The sequence below is a fragment of the Nycticebus coucang genome, chromosome 11 (genome assembly GCF_027406575.1).
Source record: "Nycticebus coucang isolate mNycCou1 chromosome 11, mNycCou1.pri, whole genome shotgun sequence".
Taxonomy (NCBI): domain Eukaryota; kingdom Metazoa; phylum Chordata; class Mammalia; order Primates; family Lorisidae; genus Nycticebus; species Nycticebus coucang.
This window is the reverse complement of record NC_069790.1, coordinates 63,855,609-63,879,230: the sequence shown is the minus strand read 5'-3', so window position 1 is coordinate 63,879,230 and position 23,622 is coordinate 63,855,609. Positions and strand designations below refer to the sequence as shown.

Below are 23,622 nucleotides of genomic sequence, written 5' to 3'. Positions count from 1 at the left end.
TAGGGTCTTGCTTTTGCTTAGGCTGGCCTGGAATTCATGAGCTCAAGCAATCCATTCTCCTTGGCCTCCCAGAGTGCTTGGCCTCCCAGGTGTAAGCCACCACACCCTGCCAGCCCACCCTATTTCAGGTAAAATCATGGTTTCAGTATCCCTGGAACCAGGGGAAAAAAAGAAAAAAAATAGCCATAAATAATTTGAGTTTTAGTTCTAAGCTTTTTATTGATTTTTTTCATTCCCTAAAAACTGCTGCTACTCTGGAGAACATGCAGTGTTCCTGGTAGTAACTCAATAAGCACTTGCCAGAAATGATTCATAAACAGTATAAGGAAAACACATTTTTGTCCTTCATTTAGAGATGAGGCAATTGCAGAAGAACAAAAAGAGAAAACTTCTCCAAGGTCTTTCAGCTGGAACAAACCCGTTTTAAATGCCAAGTTTGTTCCCTGACCACCTACCCAAAAGGTGTGACCTCAGACTTCTGATATACTGACTCACATGGAAATGCATCTTCACACACTCTTCACCCCTACTAGATTAGCCGCTTATCCCCATCAGCACCAAACACAGCGCTTAATAAGCAAATCACCCAATAAACATCATTGTAAAAAAGAATCTTTGCAAATACACATATTCCAAATAGTTCTGTTATCCCAGCATTATCTATCATTAAAACCATAGGTTTCTTTAAAATCCCGTGTTAAAATACATAGTTAAAACAGATTAAAATCAATGGCGATGAACACAATTTAATAAGAGCTACTAACCTAAAATATAATCTCTAATTTGAAAAAGTGGTCTATAGGCCATGATAGAACAAATAACAAAATGAAGATGCATGCAGGATCAAACAATTTTCCTTACCATTTCCCTTTACCGTACCATCAATATTTCTTATTCAAATATACCTATGTGTTTATGTCACAGGTACATAGTTTTTTAAGCTACCACGTATAAGAAAATAAAACGTTAGAAACAAAAAGTGGAGTATTTACCCTCTACACTGTAGAGTCTTTTTCATTATTTATATATGTTTATATGTGAAAATTTATTAAGAAATTTTTCAAATAAAAAGAAAAATCAAGAGAGTAACATAATGACTACCCACATAATTCACCTACATTTAACAACTGTTAGCATTTTAACTACATTTTATCTGCATAAGGCAGTATATATAATCATTGTTAATATTTTGCTGTGCTATATAAATGTAAAAATACCATGGCAATCACCCCTTCCTTCTCCTATCATTATCATATCTAAGAAGATTAATGGCAATTTTGATATCAACTGATATACAATTCACATTCAAATTTCCCAGGAATGTTTTCTATGGCTTTTTTTTTTTTTTCCTATTTTGAACTCTGATGTCATTGAGGTTCACACATCACATTCGATGGTTATATATCTTTAGTCTCTCATAACCTAGAAGTCTTCGCTTTTGTTTCTGGACATTGACTTTTTAAAGAGACAAGAACAGTTGTCTTATAGGATGTATCACATCTTGGACATATCTGTATATAACTGCATACAAATTGAGAGGAGTGGTAAATGCAAAATTTATATCAAACTGGAGTACTTAGTACAAAACATAAACTATCTCATTAATAATTCTGATTTCATGTAAAAATATAATTTTTATGATATATTGGGTTCCATGAAATATACTTTCAAAGTTAATTTCATGTATCTTTTTATTTTGTAATGTTGCTACTAGAAAATTTAAAATTACAAATGTGGCTCGCATTATTTTTCTATCGCACAGCACCAGTCTAGAAGCTCAGTTGGGTTCAGGTGAAACATTTTTGCAAGTACACTTTCCAAGTGATGCTGTATATTCAAAATCTACTGCATGACAAGTCACTTAACACTGTCTCTACCACCGTGAGTGATACCCAACCTGATTACTTGGTTAAGATGCTAACTCCAAAATCTTCCACTGGAAAAGTATGTTCATTCTCCTTCCACTTAGAATTTTGGAGATAATTTTTCGACACAATTTTTTTTTGAATGGTTAAGGATCCACTGACGATCTCTGCCTGAGTCAACTGTAACAGTGTAAGATCCAAAATGATAACTAGCATTTTCCTGCACTGAACATTCCTTTATTTTCTATACCTCTCACATTCTCTTTCAGTTTATCTCCTCTTAGAATACTAAGGATTTTTTTTGATTCATCAATTGTATTGTATTCAGTATCTTAAAATCACAGTTATTATTTTCCTTGATGCTCAAGTTGTCCCACATTTAGCCAATGGAAACCCCTCAAGTCGGATCCTGTGTATATTTTTGACTACTCCATCAAAGTCCAATTTCTTGTTTTCAGGAATTTCAAGATAACCCAGGCTCACTTTCTATTTTCCTTGAACAAGAGGTGGCTTAAACTAGCTATTTTTTCTATGAAGTGTTTATTCCTTTGGGGGAGGAATGGTAGGAGTGCTCATTGCTACTGTCCTTTTCAGAGGACTAAAAATGAACTATTTAAGAAAAAATAAGTGCATATTTAAGTTGCTAATTCAAATGTAACATTTTTTAAAAACGTACTTAATTTCTACATTTGTTTTCTTTCTTTTACGCTGAAAAGTTTGGTTTCTAATAATATTAATATATTTAAAAAATTATCGTACAATTTGCATTATGATTAACTACTAACAATGAACTTCTTAAGTGAAGTTCTAAAAGTCCCACACAGGCAGAGCACTGTGAACAAAATTAATTATTTTCCGATGTGGTTACGTTACCAATTTTTTATGCAGATCATTCATTGCCTGTTAAAGCAAAATAACCTAAACGAAGTTTTGGCCTTCTGACTCATCTGCCCTACCACAAACACGCAATGTTTACGTAGCTGTTCACCAGAAGGAAGAGACTGGACCACAGCACAGCACAGAAGGCGTGGGGTTCAGGCCACAGCGCAGAGAACAAGCAGCGGACGGGCTCAGGCGTGAGAAAGCTTGAAATATTACCAATACGCGAGAGTGATATATACTCAGGGTGACAGACACCCCAAATGCCTCGACTTCATCACTATGCAATTCTGTGCATGTAGAAAACACTCACATATAACCCATTTCATAAACATGTAAAATAGTATGTATCAATAAGAGACACCCCCCCCCAAAAAAAAAGACGGAAGTAGAAAGCGCAGCCAAAAAAACTTCTCCGCTCTACACAAAGGAACTGCTTCCAAAGGCTAGCTTGGTGTCTTAACATAAAATAACAACCACCACCCTTCAATTATTTGAGAGCTGGAGCCTAGGAACAAGTAGCGCAAATCTGTCAACTATATAAACTATCAAAGTGAAACAAACTACCTTTTTTTGTCCTGGTTCAAGACGTATTTGTTTCCGGCTCTTCCATTGCGGTCCCCTTCAAGATCCATCGCGACCTGGACAGAAATCACAGCTGGTGAGCTGAAGGTACGACCGCAGGAGCCCGGAGATTCACCTCCCTGCTCCCCGGAGCCGCGGGGCAAGGCGGCGGAGCGCTCGCCCGGATGCTCCGGATGCTCCAGCGGCTGCGGCCGCAGTGGTCACCACGGGGGCATTCCTGTGCCTCTCCACCGGGGTTAGTCAGAGGCTACCTCCCGGTCCCCTCCCCGCCACCACGCCTCCACACCTGCCCGCGGGCTCAGAGACCCTTTCCCCTGCGCTGGGCGAGCTCCGCGCGCTCCACCCAGCAGGATTCAACGCCCTGTCCAGCGCTGAAAACCAAGGGGCAGGGGCTGCTCCAGGAGCTCCCCTGGTAACTCTCAGTCTCACTCCGCTATGTCCCCAGGAACTTGCCAAGAAGTTTCTTCTCCTCTCTGCGCCCGCAGCCTCCTAAGCTTTTCTCCGGTGGGGACCACGCTCTGGGAACTGGCCGGCCCACTGGCCCACCCGACCGCTCTTGGCGGCTGTCCGGTTCTAGTCCCCAGCTTCGCGTGCCTCTACCTCAGGCTTTCCCTCGGAACGTTCACCGGGGCGTGGATTTTGTCAGAGAGTCGGACTTTCGTGGCAAGATTTGGCGGATAGGAACAGCGGCGTCAGCCGCTCCGAGCTTGGAGGAGCCGCTGCTCTAATGAGCTCAGGCTTCCTGCGGCGAACAGAGTGAAGCGCGCAGCCCACACCCTGGCGCTGTCCTGCCTAGCCGATCAGCCTGCCCACACGATTGCCCTCCAGCCCTGCTTAATTGAAGGTTGACAGCCCAGGAAGTTGCGAAACAGGTTGGATTTTCAGGAGGAATGTCCTGGCTTCTGTCGTTTGCAAAGGGCAAGTAGAGAAACCGGCTGAATTATCAGGGACACTTAACACTCACGGGGCCATTTCTCTACATGTCTACACAAGCCTCCATATCTATATAAATACGTATCCATATCTGTGGGTGCGTGTAGATATACAGTTGGAGTGCTGGGTCTGGAATAGTTAAGGGAAACTTTTCTTTGACATCACATTTACTACTACTAAAAAGCAGGAAGAAATTTTTCGGCAAAAGTTTTTCTTTAGTATGTTGAATGGTTTCTGAGCTATGTCTGTCCAGCTTTTATTTGATGATAGATGGAAAAAAATAAAAATGAAGATTTTTGAATATATGTAGAGACAGGATTTCTGGGTAGAAATGATATTTTTAATTTTTATATATGTATATATTTATGTTAAATGGTCTCACTTTTTCGCTCAGGCTGGAGTACAGTGGCAGGATTAAAGCGCACTGTGGCCTCCAATTCCTGGACTCAATGCCATCCTCCGACCCCAGCCTCAGGAGTGGCTGAGACTGCAGATGTGAGCCACCACACCTGGCAGGATTTTAACGTGTGTAACCCTCTAGACATCAGCTCAGTGTCCATATTTTTTCCAAGCCATTTCAAAATTCTTACATTTTAATTTGGATTTTAAAGGAAACATTACATTTACATTACATTACATTTTAGCATATTCCTGTAGTTGTAATTTCTCTTCATATTTACCACAATCATTTAATATTTTCTCTTGCCCATTTTTTTCAAACTGACAAAAAGAACTGCAGTCTTTACAATTCAAATACATGAAGCTGTCCTAACACATAAGTTTTCTTCTTATAAGCATAGGAGAAATAACTGTTTCTGTAACCTCTAGTCTGCATTCTCTGATTTACACATGTTGCCTCTCTGTTTGCTGTGAAAATTTAGGAAAAGAGACCCCCTTTACGTTTCACTGCATGATATGAGGATATTTCCCTTTTCTTTAAGTATCTCTTACTTCAAAGCCACAATATTCTATCCATTCTTTCCTTCAAATTTTCCTCAACTTTATTTTTTCTTGGACATACGATCAAGTTTTTTTATTTCTGTACAAAATGTTAATGAGACTTTCCAACAGTTCACTAATTTTTCTCTATGTGTACAATGTTGGTTCCCTGCTTAACATCCTAGCACCAACCCTGTGGTCTACCTAGGGCAAATGCATAAGCTTTCATCTTCATTACATATGTTTTTTATCTTACTCATATCTCTGATCTCTGTTTTCATTTTTGTTTGTTCTTTTATCTCACGTTTAGTTTGAGATGATCATATACTTTATGCATCTTTGTGAAAGGCCTTAAATCCTCCCTAAAACATTACAGCATATATGAAAGTATTATACTATTATGATGATTACATTCTTTCTAAAGTCTTAAGCTCAAATGAACATCTCTATCTAGCACTTAAGTAAGTTAGGGATCAGAATAGCCCAGAGATATTTTAATAAGACTCTGACATTCTATTATATTATTTACATATTTCTTTTGCTCTACTGAAATGAGAATATGAATATAAAATATGATGGATCTAAAACAAACCAGCTAGTACTACCTTCAAGTCACAGTCCTGGACTTCTTTAAAGACACCTGTCTTGTGTGATGGCTACCACTCCCACCATACTGGACTTGGCTGTTTCTCCTTGAACTTCATTAATTTTCTATGAAACCCAGGCAGCCCCCTTCCAAGTCATCATTCATGCTGCTTGATTCAATCAGCGATTTTTCCTTTTTGAAATGTGCCTCCCCACACTCCCCACTATGCTCCACCCTTTTTCAGTCATTTCTCTAATTTGTCTGTACTCTCCCAACACTAAAGATTTGCATCTCTGCTGCAATCTGTTCTATACATATCCATGAGAATGAAACTATATGACAATGATAAAATATAATAGCAATAACAGCTAACATTTACTGATCACTCATCAAGTACCAGAAACTCTCCCAAGCTCGTCAGGCAGATTAACTCATCTAATCCTCACAAGAACCCTATGAAGTAGTCGCTACTATTTTTGCTCCTATTTTATTTTATTTTATTTTATTTATTTTGAGACAGAGTCTCACTATGTCACCCTCGGTAGAGTACTGTGGCATCACATCTCACAGAAACCTCCAACTCTTGGGCTTAAGTGATTCTCTTGCCTCAGCCTCCCAAGTAGCTGGGACTATAGGAACCTGGCACAACGCCCAGCCTATATTGTTGTAGTTGTTACTGCTGTTTGGCAGTCCTGGGCTGGGTTTGAACCCGCCAGCCTCAGTGTATGTGGCCGGTGCTATAACCACCGTGCTATGGGCGCAGAGCCAGTTACTCCTACTTTATAGTGAAAGAAACTGACTTTACATTATTTGCCCAGAGTCACACAGCTGCCTTTTCAAACCCCATGAAATGTTTTCTTCTTATGACTCCACCTTAGAAGAAAAACTGCAGTGGCTCCATGCCACTGACTATATCACATCTTAAGAGCTTCCTCTTAGATTTAAGGAACGTCATGTGATTTGTTATTTCTCCCTAACCTTTTTCATCCATCTCACTTCTTTATGCTGTCTCCCTCACTCTCAATAGACACATGTTCACTCCTTTTTGGCCAAACTTCCTGTGCCTCTAGGACATGTCCTCCTTTCTTTTCACTCTGTGCCTTTTGTCATGTAAATCTTGAATTTTTAAATTAATTTACCAGAGCTTTCTTCTTTAGTACCTGGCTCCATTGCACAATTTGGGCTTCTGAGGCAGAAAACCTTAGATTCAAGTATCATCTCTGCTGTTTATGCCGTGACATAAGTTTGAACTACTACTTAACCTTCCTGTTAATTATCTCTTTGGTAATGAGTAGATATAGTATTTTACAGTGTTGTTGCAAAAGTGCAGAGCCTAAAACACTCTAAACGTGTACAGTTGCTGTATATTAGTAACAATATCCCTGTTCAATTTATTTTTGTTCCTTCTTGGCATCCTTCAGCATACACGTATGTAGCTAAATCTATTCATTCACATTTCACCAATTTTTGAGCACTGCCGTAAGACACAAAAATGTTTCTTCCCTTTCAATGGGAATAGGGAAAAAGAGCATGCCAAGTACATCAAAGGTAAAGAAAACGAATAAATAAAATACACATTCCTATTGCCACGTCTCCTAGCATGTGTCACCAAGAACATTACAATAACTTTATAACTGGTCTTTCTGCTTCTAACTATACTCCTCTCTAATAGCTTTCTTGCCCCACCCGCTGGGCCCCATCTCCTCCAGAATCTTATTCTGGGTAAAGCAAGAGAAATTGTATAACTATGTAATGCCTTCTCTCAGAATAGTATCTAAAGTCCTTCCCATGACCTGTATGTCCCTCCATGATCTGGCCCCCTTCACCTCATCTTCATCTCCTATTCTTCTTTTTACCTCATTACTTCTGTTCCAGTCTCACTAGCCTTCGTTCTGCTCTTTGAACATCCAAGCAAGCTCCCACCTCAGGATATTTAGCCTTATTTGTCACATCAGCCTGAAACTCTCTTGCCTTACATGAGTGGTTCAGCATAACTTATTTCCTCACTTTTTTTTCCAGGTCATTACTCAAACGTTATCCTATTCTGAGAACAGCACCTAGAAACAATGCCGGCACATGGGAAATGCTCAATAAGTGTTAAGTGAATGAATGAAAATAAAATGAATGAGCAGGCTGACCCAGCAAAGTGTGGATCCTGTTTAGAATTACATTAACAAAGGCTTTTGGTTCCAAGAGAACTTTTTCCTATCTTCTATGCAGCTTAAAATGTTTTTAATTGTTTAAAATTATGCTTTTTGTGATTTTCTCCATAGATCTAGGCTTCAGGTCAGTTAATTTCACAAACAACATTTGTTTCACAAACATTTGCTGAATGTCTGCCATATGTCAAATATTATGCTAAATTGTAATGATGCATGATTTATCCTGCCTTCAAGGAAAGTGTAGATTTCTTTATTTGTAGAATGATGCCCTAAATAGACCTTAGAGTTGTTGTAGCAGGGATCATGTGTTTGTTTGTACAGCAGTTAGCAGAGTGCTTTTCTAATACATCAGAGATTCCATACATAATATTACAAAGCTAGTTGTCCTCTTTTCTTTGAACCTGTTTGCCTTCCTAAATAACACTTACTTTACAGAAACACACTTTTCTACCCCCACTTCAAGCAAAACTAACATGCAGAGATCCACCAAAATGTTCAATCGTAAATGTAGAGTATTTGCCATGTAAGTCCCATAAACAGAGAATTTTTCCCAGTGCATTGAAGTAAGCTATTAAAAGAGGAAGGTTCACGAGTATTTTGGCTACTCCTATTAGTTGTCTGTATATTATAGCCTCTTCAACAATGCACAAAATAAATATTAATTCTAATTCTTTGCCTTTTAATTTCTGTAAATCCATCATTGATAAATGTTTATATTTCTTAAATGAAGAATTTTTAAATTCTGTTATCAATAGAAAATATATTACATGTGTTCTAGCAATCAACGAGCTTTACCTCATCTAAAAAACTCCACAACTAGCTGGGTGAGATGGCCTGGGCCTACAGTCCCGGTTATAAGACTGAGGCAGGAGGGTCCTTTAAGTCCACAAGTTCCAAGACAGCCTGAGCAGCATAGCAACACCTAATCTCTTTTTAAAAAAAGAAAAATCAGAAAAAGAACAACCTTTGACTACAAATGGACTGTGAAAAATGTATAGGCTTTCTGGTTGTATATTCAGATAAATAGCCATGTCCTAGCTCATCCTTTATTATGAGTATTTATTCACAACAAATTCACAGAAATTAAAACCCTTTTCACCTCCTCCTAAGGTTTTTACCCCTTTGCTGTAAATCTTTTGTGTTTCTTTTCCTAATCTTTCTCATCACTCATTTCCTGTATTTTTCCTAGCTCCTCTATTTAGACAACCTGAGTCTGAAATGAAGGTTCAATATCCTGTAGGAAGGACTGAAAATTCACCTTGATGAACTCAACTGACCCAAGGTTCCCAGTCCAAAGAGCAAGACAAATGACTCAGTTGTGTTAACAGTAATAAGGGATCCACATACTCTCCACCCATTGATGTGTAATTGACTTTTATCCCTGAAAGATATGATTGTGACTGTCTTTTCTTTCTTGTGGGGGTGGAGGGGAGTGCCGTGGCGGCATCATAGCTCACAAAAACCTCAAATTCGTGGGCTCAAGTGATCCTGTTGCCTCAGTTTTTCTATTTTTTTAGTAAACATGGGATCTTGCTCTTGCTCAGGCTGGTCTGGAACTCCTGAGCTCGAGCAATCTTCCTGCCTTGGACTCCCAGAGTGCTAGGATCACAGGGGTGAGCCACCACACCTGGCCCAACATGTGACTGCTTTAATGACAGGGATAATGCATGACTGTATTTGAACTCATGTTGGGTTACCTGAAATAGCTTCTGTGAATACTTTCTGAAAAAGAATCCAGAATGAATATGATCATCTCCAAATAAGTTGTTTATCTTGCCATGATAATGAAATGGTGATGATAATAAATTCATTTGAATTAAGTGACTTAGTAACTTAGCCATGTGACAGATCAGATGCAAATAAAAACCTGAATTTTACTCCTCTGTGAACTTTTCCGTGTCTACTCTAGCCAGATGTGCTTTTTACTCCAGAAGTGCTTTTTACTCCAATCTATCCTCCTCATTATGTACCTCTCATTTGGTGTTTATTATTAATATTTTATATTTATGTATATTATTTTATATGTTTTAAAATAGAAATATATATATTACTTATGCTTTATATTTAGGAACTTTTGGGGACTTTAAGTGACTTATGCAAAATAAAGATTTAATAAATGCTTGTTGAAAATATTAAGTGCTGAGAGTATGACAGAGACAGCTTTATAGAAATCAGACTAGCAGGCAGTCTAGTTTACCTGAGTTATCACTAGTGTGCTTCAAAAGTCTTGCTTCCATAAGCCATCCCTTGTATGAGCTTCAAGAACCATCTTTAAAATTCCATTATCTGGACCAAGAGTTGTTTGTGTAAAAATACTAACAATTAAAAGAAAAAAAGAACTTCATTGGAGAATCCTCCCTCTGAGTAAGCTGTTGCCCTCTATTAAAGTAAATCTACCGTAATAGTACAAGGAGATTTTTTTAAATGACTGACAGAATCAAGCAGAGAGAGAACAAAGCAGTTAAGACCACGGGGAAAATGAGAAGGAAATGGCAGCTCAGGAGGGTCTGAATTCTAGTTTCATCACTTATCGGCTGCATGGCTTTGGACAAGACACTCATCATATCAAAAACCTTGATTTCTGAATCATTAAAATGGAGACAATAACAGTATCCACCTAGGGTTTTTGTAAGAAGTAAGTGAGGTAGGATTTGGAAAGTGGTATACAGTAAATAGTATTATTACCCAGACATCCTAATAATGATGGTTAATGGAATAGCAAGACATGGATAAAGATTAAGAAGTTGAGAATAAAAGTGTAATGAATTGAAAGGGGTAAATATTGAAAGCAAATAATGATATTATAATAAAATAGAAATAATTACAAGTAATTGTTTTAAACAAAGCTATATAACCAACATGAAATTGATCTTGAACAAATTCAAATTTAATGGCAACACCAAACCGAGTATTCACTGCAAATATCACAATAGATTAATATTCTTAATATATAAAGAGCTCATATAAATGGATGAGAAAAAATTCAAAGACCTAAATAGAGCTGAGCAAAAGATGCAAATAGATGATTCACACACACAAAAGAAATAATGAGCAAAGGAGGACATGCACCTTAAATCAGCAAAAGTATTTTGAAACATGAGACTATCAAGTGTTCACAAGGGTGAAGTAAAATAGGTGGGAGTTGAAAATTGTTAAAATGAACAAGGAAACAATGTGGCAGTATACACTTTAAATACTTTTCACTCATTGATTCAATTTTAGGAAATCTATCCTAATGAAATAATTCAAAGTACAGGATAAAAGGCGGGATGCAGTGGCTCATGCCTATAATCCTAACACTCTGGGAGGCTGAGGTGGGTAGATTGCTTGAGCTCAAGAGTTCAAGACCTGCCTAAGCAAGAGCAAGACCCTAGCTCTAAAAATAGCCAGGTGTTGGGATGAGCACCTGAGGCTGAGCCAAGGGGCTCACTTGAGCCCAAGAGTTTGAAGTTGCTGTGAGCTAGGCTGTGAGCTAGGATGTCATAGCATTCTACTGACAGTGACAAAGCGAGACTCTGTCTTAAAAAATAAATAAATAAATAAAAGTACAGAAAAAAAAAATCAGGCAAAGATGTTCATTGCTGCTTTTTATAAAAGTGAAAAATGAGAAGTGACCTTAATACTTAAGTACTTATGTATGGCTGAGTAAATTATAACATAGTCTCCTAAATAAAGTAGTAATTAAAATATACTTACAAAGTATCTATAATAACCTCAGAAAATACTTACATTAATATGCAAGGAAAAGGGGTAGGGGAAAATTATGGCAACATGATATTAACTATGCAAAGCTAATTAGTTGCTGTAATACTAGAAATAAATACTTCAAAATGTTGAACGATTATCTTTCTTAGTGATACAAATTAGGTTTGAGTTTTTTTACTTTAAATTTGACAACTTTTCTATATTAAAAGTGTCTTATTCTTCTAATGAAAAAAATAAAATGGAATACTTTATAAAATGTGGAGATGTGGGTAAGGATTCCCAGGATCCTGGTTATTGTTATTTATGTCTTGGGGCTGGGTTGCTGTTTTTTTTTTTTTTTTGCAGTTTTTGGCCGGGGCTGGGTTTGAACACACCACCTCTGCAATATGGGGCTGGCGCCCTACTCCTCTGAGCCACAGGCACCGCCCAGGGTTGCTGTTTCTTAAGGAGTAAGCAACCACATTTAAAGAAGGCCAAAATTAACTGGCTGAGACAAAGAACATTGAGAATTCCCAATACTTTGTATTTCTTTAAAAATTTCTCATATTTCTGAAAATTTCAGAAATTTAATTGTCATTCCCTTGAAGAGTTTAATTTCTGTGAAGGGAGAACTCTTGTCTCTGTTTTTGTGTGAATTGTACACAGTGCAGCACAGATAACACATGCTAAATCTCTCTTACAGACTTAGAGAATTTTCCAGGAACAGCATTATTTTACATTTTAAAGCATATACAAACACAGATGTACTGAATCTGGGAGAATTATTTTTCTTGATTCTTTTGTTCTTAAAAATTATTTTGAGCACTATGTTGCAAGTACGTTGCTCAATGCTGATGACATGAAGGTGAACAGGTGAAAAACCCCTTAAGATGGATGTGAGTGTGTGTTTCCAGGGGTGAAAATGATTAGAATAATTTTTAGCATACAGTATGATTGTTTTGCTTTTGTTTTTACAAACAAACTGAATGTATGCATCTAAAATGACCACTATCTTTTTCAAAGTAAATGCCTAAGGAAGCTATATACCAATTTCAATGATACCTGCCAAGAAATAGTTGGAATTTTTCACATTTGTCCTTAGAGACTGCAGAAATATGATTTGAATGTCCTCAATAGTAACAAATTTTGCATTTTGCTGGTAAATTTAAGTTTTAGAAACAAGAAACAATATAGCATTACAGTTAAGAACATGGGCTTTCGCATCCAGATTGAATTTAAATTCTGGTTAAACAATTTATTCTGCCTGCAACTAAAATTCCTCTTACATAAAATGAGACAGTGAATGCAAGGCAATTAAATTAATATCTGGATGTGTAAATCCTTAACACTCACGTGTGTTGATGTTGTTATTGTCATCATTAGTAGACTAGTGAGTGATTTACTTAAGAGAGGTTTCAAATAATTAAAAATGGCTACAGTGTAAGAAGCTCAGTTTTGCTCTGTGCTTAGTAAATTTGTTCTGAAGATTATTCCTCAAGGGAAATTCCTTTGACATTGAACACGTAATATACTTGGCTGGAACAATCCTAGTATATGTGTATTTAATAATTCTCTTACTTTACAACCAAACCTTTTGCCCTCAGATATCAGCTCTGAGGAATTCCTAACATAAAAACAACAACGTTACCTTATATGGTTTTGAACTTGCAGAGTTCATAAAAAAAAAAAAAAAAAGCATCATTTCCTTTTTAGTTTTTTGATTGCTTTATGATTCATAGACTTTGAACTTCCCTAAACTCAAATGAACTCTCTCCTGGGAGCAAGGTCAAATCAGTTCAACAAGCTAATGTTCACTCATTATGTGTTACTTTTTTAAAAGTTTGATATTACTCCAAAGGACATATCTGTTTAGAATATAATTCCATATGTAAGAAACATTGTGCTAATAAATGAATGCACAGTTAGAGCTGATTTTTACAATTGTAACTTAAGCTAGGGAATATTTTAACTTTGTATTAGAAATTCATTCATTTGTTCAACAATATTGATTGAGCACTCTCTATATAGCACATGCTAGGTGCTTGGAATATATTCCTGAGACAAAACAACCAACAATTCCTACCCAAGTGGAACTATTTTTGGTGGTCCAAGTGTTAATGAAGAAAGATAGAGTGAGGGAAGGAGAATGGAAGTGCCAAGCAGGGAAAGATTACAATTTTATTTTTATTTATTTATTTATTTATTTATTTAAACCAAGTCTCACTCTGTTGCCCTGGCTAGAGTGCCATAATGTCATAGCTCACAGCAACTGCAAACTCCTGGGTTCAAACAACCCTTCTTACCTCAACCTCCAGAGTAGCTGAGACTACAGGCACCCGCCACAATGCCTGGCTAGTTGTTCTACTTTTTAGTAGAGACGGGGTTTCGCTCTTGCTCAGGCCAGTCTGGATCTCCTGAGGTCAAGCAATTCACTGGCCTCCCAGAGTGGTAGGATTACAGGCATGAGCCACTGTTCCCTGCACGATTTTACATAGAATTTAAATAGAATGATCAGGGTAGATCTCATTAAGAAAAGGTGACATTTTAGCCAAGACAGGATAGAGCCGAGGAAAATATTGAGTGGTGCAGTTAAGATCTTGGAAATCTTTGAATATTATTAATATATCTAAACTTATTTCTTTAAAATGGTTTATGCTTGCAGGGTAATTGTCATGCTCATGTTTCTCTTTAGATTTATTGATATTTGAGCTTGTAAGAGAATGTTGAGTTCATCTTATGCCGTTTCTTCATTACACTAAGTCTCTGAAATGCTAAAGAACTTGAGCCAGACAATTATTAATAGCTAAGGACCAAATTAACAACATAGGTTTTCTGCTTCTGAGCTTATGGTTCTTTACTGAGAAGGTTATTCTAACGGTAAGAATATCATTCAATTGGCTAACATGGGATCCGTGTTGAGGGGACAGGAGTGGTTATGTTCTCTAGCTGTTTTATTTCATTTTCACGTCAAGTTTCCTTCATTTTGATTTTATTTTTGCCCTTGACCAGCCAAACCAGCTTCGGGATCCAGGAGAAGGGCTGTAGGTACTAGGGTGCATGCTGTTTGGTTCAATGGTTGTTTACAGTCCAAGTATCTAAGATTCTAAAGCCAGCCAGCTGAGAGCTAAGATTTATTTTTAAATGCAACCCTTGAAAAAAGGGGTGAAAAAATATCATTAATTATAAATTGCATTTTTGTTGTGGTCAACAATAAAATTGTCTACAAAACACCTAAAATTATATTAGCACATAGGAAATGAGGGGAGGAGGCTAACAACGTTAATGTAAAAAAGTTGTGAAACTTTTTATTTGTCATATGACCTTTTCTTGAGACACTGATAAATTCTGATTCTTATCTTTTAGCTGATTTCCCTTGCGTTAGTCCTTCCCAGTGAAGTATTCTGTAATTCTGCCAAATATTTGACTGTATTGTCCCTATTGTTTGCATATTATGCCATGACCTTATAATTATGTTCCTTCTAGTTGGCAGGTCATACTGCAATGTCCTCATCTAGGAACTAACCTCAGTCCATAACTGACATTTTGTTATCATTTCTAGCTTATTTCACTTGATTATTATGCGTTGCAACCGAATAGTACTCATTCAGGCCAGGAATATTATCCTTATTGCCACTTCATCATTTGACAACACCATTCCTTCTTACTGTTCTATAGTCAAGTTTCCCTCATTCTTCATTATCTTTGGTTAGACAATACCCTTGTCTAAACCATTATAACCACCATCCATTTTTTCTTAACTTAGGCTACTTTGAGTGTTTCATAACTAGCTTCTCCACCCATTCTAGTCTTCTTCTAATTCTCTACACAGCAGCCAAAGTAATTTGTGATCTAGCTTCTGCTGCCTCTCTAGCCTCCACTTGCCCCCTTACTGGGCCTTCATGATCCAGTCAGACTGATCTGTCAGCTCTGGGAGCCTGCTAGGCACTGTGCTCCTGGGACCTGCTCTCCTGACATCCTGATATGATCTTCCTCTACTTTCTCTCCCTTTTCCCAACTGTCCAACATATGCCTGCACACACACACACACACACACTTACTTCATCACCTTGACAACACAGATTCATTTTTCAGGCTTAGCTTAAAAGTCACTTCCTCAGGGAATTGTTCCCCATGCTTCCTGTTTAGGTTTGCTCTCCTCAATAGCAGTTCGTGATAATACATCTTGTATTTCTCCATTCTGTTATACGTTGAAATACCTTTTTTTTTTCCCTCTCATTACAAAATATGTCCTTTCTATTGGATTATGAGTTCCATAAGGGCAGAGAATATCCTTTTTGTTCACTTCTGTTTCCTAGCACCTGAAACACGGTAGGCACTCAGTAAGTATCTACTGACCGAAGGACTGACTGAATAATATCATCGCTCATTCTCTTGCTTTTTCTCTCATTATATCCTATTGGGCGCTCTCTTTTTCAATCTTCATTCCACACTTGAGAGCAGTACTGACAAGTCTTAGCCAGCAAACAACATCATTACCTTCATTTGACATTCTCAGAAAGATTCCTATCTTTTGAGACTGTAAAGAAAATAGCATAGTAATATTTTTTTAAATGCTTAGAGCAGGTCTGAATTCTTTGATGTATGCATATTTGAGTTTTAGTTTTACGCATTTGCTGCAAATGAAAAAGTCAGGCCATGGAGTTTCATGAAGGAATTATTTTTGATTATGACTTCTGTATATAAAAATATTACTAATACAAAGATATATCATGGTTAGCTATGCACCTAGAGAATCACCTTTACTTAAGAGAAAGATGTTACATAATTTGTAAATTTCATGGACACTCTGGTATGACCAAGATTTGTGACAAATATTAAAATAAGTTTCCCAATCATTGCCACCACATGCTCTCTGCTTTGGGAATTCGATGCCACATGTAATATGTTATTTAAAATTTTTTCAACAGCATGTTGCAGATGGTTCCCTCATTCCAGATTTAGAAATTTTATGACAACAAAATTTAACAAATATTTTTTGAGCAATTGCACCAAACATGCTAGATATAAAGGGAATTACGGTAGTCCTTGACCTCAAAGGAAGAAAATGAAACCCATGACTGCTTTTTATTGAGCTCTAAGTCAGGTGTTTGTTTTCATTAATTTCCTCATTGAATCTTGATTATTTTCATTTTAAAAGAAAACAAAAGGAATGAAATGTAGTCTATATACACTATAAAAGACTATTCAGCCATGAAGAAGAATGACTTAATGCCTTTTGCAATAGTTTGGATAGGTCTGAAGACCATTATCCTAAATGAAATATGTAAAGAATGGAAAGCTGGAAAAACAGCTGCCGCGGTGGCTCATGTCCTAGCACTCTAGGAGACCGAGGCAGGTGAACAGCCTGAGCTCACGAAATGCAGACCAGCCTGAGCAAGAGTGAGACCTGCCCTCTCTAAAAAAAAAAAAAACAAATAGCCAGGCATTGAGGCAGGTGCCTGTAGTTCTAGCTACTCTGGAGGCTGAGGCAAGAGAAATGCTTGAGTTTAAGGTTGCTGTGAAGTATGACGCCACGGCACTCTACCAAGGATGACAAAGTGAGACTCTGTCTCAAAAAAAAAAATTGAAAAACAAACACCACATGTATTCACTATTAAATTGGAACTAACTGATGAGCACACATGTGCATAAAGGGAAGTAAAACTCAAAAGAATTCAAGCAGAGGATAGGAGAGGAGGGGATGGGTGAAAACTTATCTACCAGGAACAGTGAACATTATCTGGGTGATGGGCACGCTTATAACCATGACTCAGGGATTATTAAAGCTATCTGTGTAACCAAAAATACTTGTGGTCCTGTAATAATTTTAAATAAAAAAGGAAACTGAGATTCATTAAAGTATTAAAAGGTAAGTGGCAGGACAGAAATTTGAACTCTGGAACACACATCCTTAACCACTTCTCTATGCTCCCTCAAGTTTGGAATTACATTTTATGTTTAAGAAGCAGAACTGAGATTTTTTTTTTTTCAGACAGCTAGTGTACAAAATTAAGGGCAGAACTATCTTTGAGAGCGTGTATTTTCATTTTTGGTTTTATTTCCTTAAATAAATCATATAATTAATGCTAATGCAGCTACAGTAGAGTTTGTGAGGAAGAACATTTGAGGAGCTTTGTTTTGTTATGGGAAGAGAACTTAAAATGGTCTCCATCAATGTGCCGTGGAAAGCAATCCAAGATCATGAAGACTTCAAGCCAACTTGAACCTGCAGTTGTTACTCTCAAAAGTAATTTTAGTCCTATTACCATTAATGGGCTGGATTAAATTAGAAGAATTCAGAGCTGGATCTTGGATGACATAACATTCAAGATAACTTCGGGACATGGGAAGATTGATAATTAAATCCAGAAAAATGCTGTCATGGTGTCCATGGGTGAAGTGTGTTAGGGAGGAGTTTTTAGTAATTGCTATCAGTCTGGGAGCAATAGCATGAAAGCTTAGTCTGTTTCTTAATCACACTATTCTATTTCTTTACATTTTCTTAAATGGAGACTAAGGCAATATATTGTGTGCTGAGTCCATGATCACAAACGAGCACTGGTATCCTTTTAATGGCTTTGTGATAAAGTGTCACAATTAGGGGTGGAAAGATAGATAAGGAACAAAATCCTAGACCCTTCATTCCTGGTGGATCTGGATGTTTGTTTGTTCAGGGTAACTTTCCTAAAGCCCTCCAGCCATAACACTAGGTCCATGGCAGTGTTTGCAAGAAAGGCACAAAGAGATTCTTAATCTATGGTGGTATGAAAATTCCACTCCAAGAATCTCAATCTAATAATTACATTTTGTATAAATCTTGCCTGATTAGTTCTAAAGGTGCCTAAATTTAGATTTTTTTTTTTTTTTTTCAGATAGGCAGACAGGATTTGGCTCTGATGCCTAGGCTGGAAGGCTGTGATGTTGTCATAGCTCACTGCAACCTCAAACCCCGAGGCTCAAGTTATCCTCCTGAGCAGCTGGGACTACAGCAACATACCACCAGACCATTTTTTGTAGAGATGAGGTCCTGCTATGTTGCTAAGGCTAGTCTCAAACTCCTGGCCTCAAGTGATCCTCTTGCCTCAACCTCTCAAAGCCCAACATGCTAGGATTACAGGTGTTGAGTCACCACCCCTGGCCTAGATTTTAAAAAAGAAAGAAAAATCCTTTCAAAATAAATCTTCTTGATTCAGAGGGCTACAAGATTTATTTCCTATAAAAGAACCAAAGGAAGTACTTGGGAAAATGGGGACAATCGGGGGAATGAAGAAAGGCAAAGAGTGCGAAGGCATTAATCCATATATGCTAAGATTTTTTTTAAATTCTGACATTCCTTATGCTAATAATTGACACTTGTGATTTGACTGAAGACAATGTTTTTACATAATAAGTATTCTATGAGTATTTTCACCACCGTAAACATGGTATATAGTAAGAAGGAAAACTTCAGCCAAAATTCTAAATCTTTTCTCAAAGTAATAATTACGATTTTTAAAAGAAAAGTTAATGATAAGCTACTACACACTCAATGAAATATTTTAATAGCAACATTATCTTTCTAGTTGAATTTCTAGTAATCAGATTGTAAATGATTGTCTTTTCTTTTAGATATTATAGACATAATATATATTAGATATAATAGATTAAGACAATCTATTTTAAACATTCATCTAAGAGATAATACTCAGGCACCACACAAGAGATTTTTGAAATGTGTTCGTTAATAGAACATAATTTAGTTACAAAAGAAGTATTCATGTTATTTAGTTTCAATCCCCACAATTTATAGACCACTTCAAAACCTAAAGATGAAAGGTAACTAAATCTAATGAGAAAAATATTAAGAGAGGGTTAGAATTTCCTGGTATAATTACAGCAATATAGTACTGGCTTAAAACTAGATAATTTGAACAAAAGAACAGAGTGGGTAACTGAGAAATAAACTCTGTTATATAGTAGAACATAACATGGAGTAAAGAAAAAGACATTACAATTAACAGTAAAAATGGGATTGTATGTAGGTAAAGTGGCTATTTAAGTGAGAATACATCTACTTAGTTTTTACTTTATAGACCTACCAAGGAAATTCTGTACATGTGCTTAAAAGAAAATAAAAAACAAAACATAGATAAATTAAAAGAGAGAATTAAATATATCAAACTTCTAAAGAGAGAAGGACTTTCTAGATTTAGAATAGAAAAAAAATCACAAAAGAAAAATTGATAGATTTTACAGATAAAGACATAAAACATGTATTGGTAAAAATAATTAAATTTTAATAATTAAAACGTTAATATATTTATTAACAATAAGGATACTAATGCAAAGAATTATTATTTTACTCTACAAGATCTCTTTTCCCATCTGTAAAGTGCACATAAAACAGTCTCTTATAGGGCTTTTTTTTTTTTTTTGGCAGTTTTTGGCCAGGTTGGAACCCACCACCTCCTACTGGTGCCCTACTCCTTTGAGGCACAGGTGCCGCCCTGGGTTTTTTTTTTTTTTCTTAGAGTCTATGTCACCCTTGGTAGAGTGCTATGGCATCACAGCTCACAGCAACCTCAAGTTCTTGGGCTCAGGCCTAGCGATTCTCTTGCCTCAGCCTCCCAAGTAGCTGGGACTTCAGGTGCCCACCACAATACCCAGTTATTTTTTTGTTGCAGTTGTCCTTGTTGTTTAGCTGGCCTGGGTTGGGTTTGAACCCCCCAGCCTCACTGCATGTGGCCAGTGCCATAACTACTGTGCTATGTGTGCCGAGCCTCTTATAGGGCTTTTATAAGAATTAAATGAAACAACATATGAGGTGGGACAATTAAATTCACAAACTTGCCATCATGCCATTACACTGGCATCACTGTACAAACAACTTGGTAAGGTTTTATAACCTCGGTATATCAGCATCTCATAGCTGGGTTCACGTGTGGCAGTGTCTTGCTGAGTGGCATTCACTATTGTTGTTGCATGTGTTTGTGGGCTGTCATGAGAATGTTGGAGCTTGAATTACAGCAAGGAACAAACATTAAATTTTTTGTTAAACTTGGCAAGAGTGGAAGTGAAATCAGAGACATAGACATGTTAGTCTAAGTTTATGGGGATAATGCCATGAAGAAAACAGCAGTATCTAAATGGATTAAATGTTTTCTGAGGGGAAAGAGAGCATCACTGATGGAGAGGTCAAGGTGACCAAAACATTGCAAAACTTAATTGAATTATGTGTCAAAAGTGTCAGCTGACTGTGGAGAAGCAGACCAAGTAAACATCAATAGAGAGTTAGGAAAATCTTAACTGAAAATCTTGGTATGAGAAAGATATGTGCAAAATGGTCCTGAAGAAACTCACCAAAAAACAAAAAAGCATAGCAGAGTCAATGTTTTGCCAAGATCTTTTGTAGAGGCAAGATGATGTTTTGGGCTGTGTTATCACTGTAATGAAACACCGGTGTACCCATACAATCCTGAAATAAAGTGTCAAAGTGCACAATGTAAACCAGCAAGTTCTCTACCACCAAAAAATTTCTGATAGTCCAAATCAAGAATCAAACAATGTTGCTTTTTCTTCCATTTTTGAGATACTTTACTTAGGAGAATATGTTCCAGGTCCATCCATGTAAACATAAAAGAAGTAAAGTCACCATATTTTTTAAGGCTGCATAGTATCCATGGTAAGTATCCAATGTACTCAGTACGTCTATAAAACCAATTTGTATTTACTCACACTTTCTAATGAAAGATAGATCACAACTATAGCCCAGAATGAAGGAGAGAAATTAAGTGGGAAGGTTGGATAGAGGGAGGGTAGCATATTGCAAGGGTACAAGTCAAATCTATCAAGTATAGAACATAAATTTGCTTAACCCAATAATCAAGTAAATGAGGCAAAAGCTATATTAATTCGTTTGATGTAAGCACTCCAAATTGTATTAAGAAAAACACATTGTATCCCACATATGCATAAATGTATTCATGATCTATGTGTATATGACATAATAAAAAATGTTGCTTACCTTTTCTAATATTAGAGAAATTATTCATTATAAATGTATAACAACCGGGCAGTTAACCAAGTTTACTATTTGGAAGTGCTATAAAAAGGCTGAATGAAAACATTAGACAAAAACAACCTGAACTTTCCCGAATTCATGGCTTTTGCATCACACAATGCACCAGCTCACAAGGCACTGTGAGAGTTTTCAGCCAATAAACAAATAAATGTATTGGAACACCCCACCTTTTCTCCTCACTTGATTTGGCCTCCAGTGACTTTTTTCTTTACTTTTTTTCTATCTTTTTTTTTTTTGAGACAGAGTCTCACTATGTCACCCCCAGTAGTGCCTTGGTGTCATAGCTCACAGCAACTTCAAACTCTTGGGCTTAAGCGATTCTCTGGCCTCAGCCTCCCAAGTAGCTGGGACTACAGGTGCCTGCCACAATGCCCGCCTATTTTTTTGTTGCAGTTGTCACTGTTTAGCTGGCCCAGGCCAGGTTCAAACCACTACCCTGGGTGTATGTGGCTGGCATCCTACCCACTGAACTATAAGTGCCACCTAATGACTTTTTTCTTTACGTGAAGATAAAGGAAATATTGAAAGGAAGACATTTTGATGACATTCAGGACATCAAGGATAATCTGGGAGAGTTTTGATGACCATTCCAGAAAAAGAGTTCCAAAATTGCTTTGAAGGGTGGACTAAGCACTGGCATCGGTATATAGCTTTACAAGGGAAGTACTCTGAAGGTGACCCTAGTATAGTCAGCAATAAGGTATGTAGCACTTTTTCTAGGATGAGTTAGCAAACTTAGTTGTCAGACCTGGAATGTAGGTTTTAAAATTTAACTACTATGCAGTGAGCTATAATGATGACACTGCACTCTAACCCAAGCAACAGAGTAAGACCCTATCTCAAAAAACTGCCCCCCCCCACAATGACAAGCGGGACTCTGCCTAACAAATTCAAATGTTACGATCTGGTTATTTGTACCCTCACATTAACCTGAAATTAAATAAATTAAATTTAATTAATTAATTAATTAATTAAATTCTTTATAAAAACTGTCTTCCAGGCTCGGCACCCATAGCACAGTGGTTACGGCGCCAGCCACATACACTGAAGGTGGTGGGTTTGAACCTGACCCAGGCCAGTGGAGGTTGCTGTGAGCTGTGATGTCACAGCACTCTATTGAGGATGACATAGTGAGACTCAGAAAAAAAAAACAACTGTCCTCCAATAACGTCCCCAAACCTGCTAAAACAAAAAAATCTAATTAGAGGACAATCTGATTTCCAGAATTAGTGGGAAAACTTTATTATAGCAAATACTTCAAATACAACCATTCCCAGTCATTTCCTTTCATGTTTTTCTTCTTTTTTAACTCCATTTGCAATTTATTTCCCAGAGATGGCTAACCTGTATTACAGTCACTTTATTAATAAAAACCAAAAAACTTCGCTCAGCTATAAAACCCAAGTTCCTTTACTTAAATATTGGATCTAAAAAAGGAAATTACCAGATTTGAAACCTTTCTCACTGTTAAACTATAAAAACTTGATTTCTGTTAAATTTTCTTTTGGGCTTATTATAATATTTAATATCCTATATTTGCTTGCTCTTCATCTTGACCAAAAAATTCCACGTTTTAATAATTTTTTTTTACATTGTGAAGCTATTTATCTACCCCAGACCAAGAAATAAAAAATAAAAATGATGAGTGGGGAAAAAATTTTGGCTGATATTTACGTACCATAGACTACAACATTTTCTAGTTCATCTCATTTCATCAAATAAAGATGTTCTTCAAGGTGCGTGTTCATTAAGTGAGAAGAGTGTTGTAATCTAAAACAAACTGATAGTGTTAGGAATCAGTCGGTTTATATACTTGTAATAGTTACTGGGTTTCCCCCCCTCCCCGGACATTTCCTACTGGTCTTCCTCCTTGACCCCTCCACTCCAGCCACACTGGCTTCCTGTGTCTCCTTGGACAAGAGAGGTATG

The 23,622-nt window shown here is 37.0% G+C and overlaps 1 protein-coding gene across 4 annotated transcripts in view; it reads right to left on the bottom strand.

Moving 5' to 3' along the window:
• Positions 1–23,622, bottom strand: part of ABCB1 (ATP binding cassette subfamily B member 1) — a 206,351-nt gene that overhangs the window by 119,735 nt on the left and 62,994 nt on the right. Inside the window, exons 1-2 of one of the 4 annotated variants that reach the window (XM_053609086.1) lie at positions 3,930–4,205; positions 3,312–3,385 (exon numbers count right to left, since the gene is read on the bottom strand). In XM_053609086.1, the coding sequence (XP_053465061.1) occupies positions 3,312–3,379 (68 nt within the window). In that variant the 5' untranslated portion in view covers positions 3,380–3,385; positions 3,930–4,205. The other 3 variants (XM_053609088.1, XM_053609089.1, XM_053609090.1) reach the window with 3 other exon arrangements.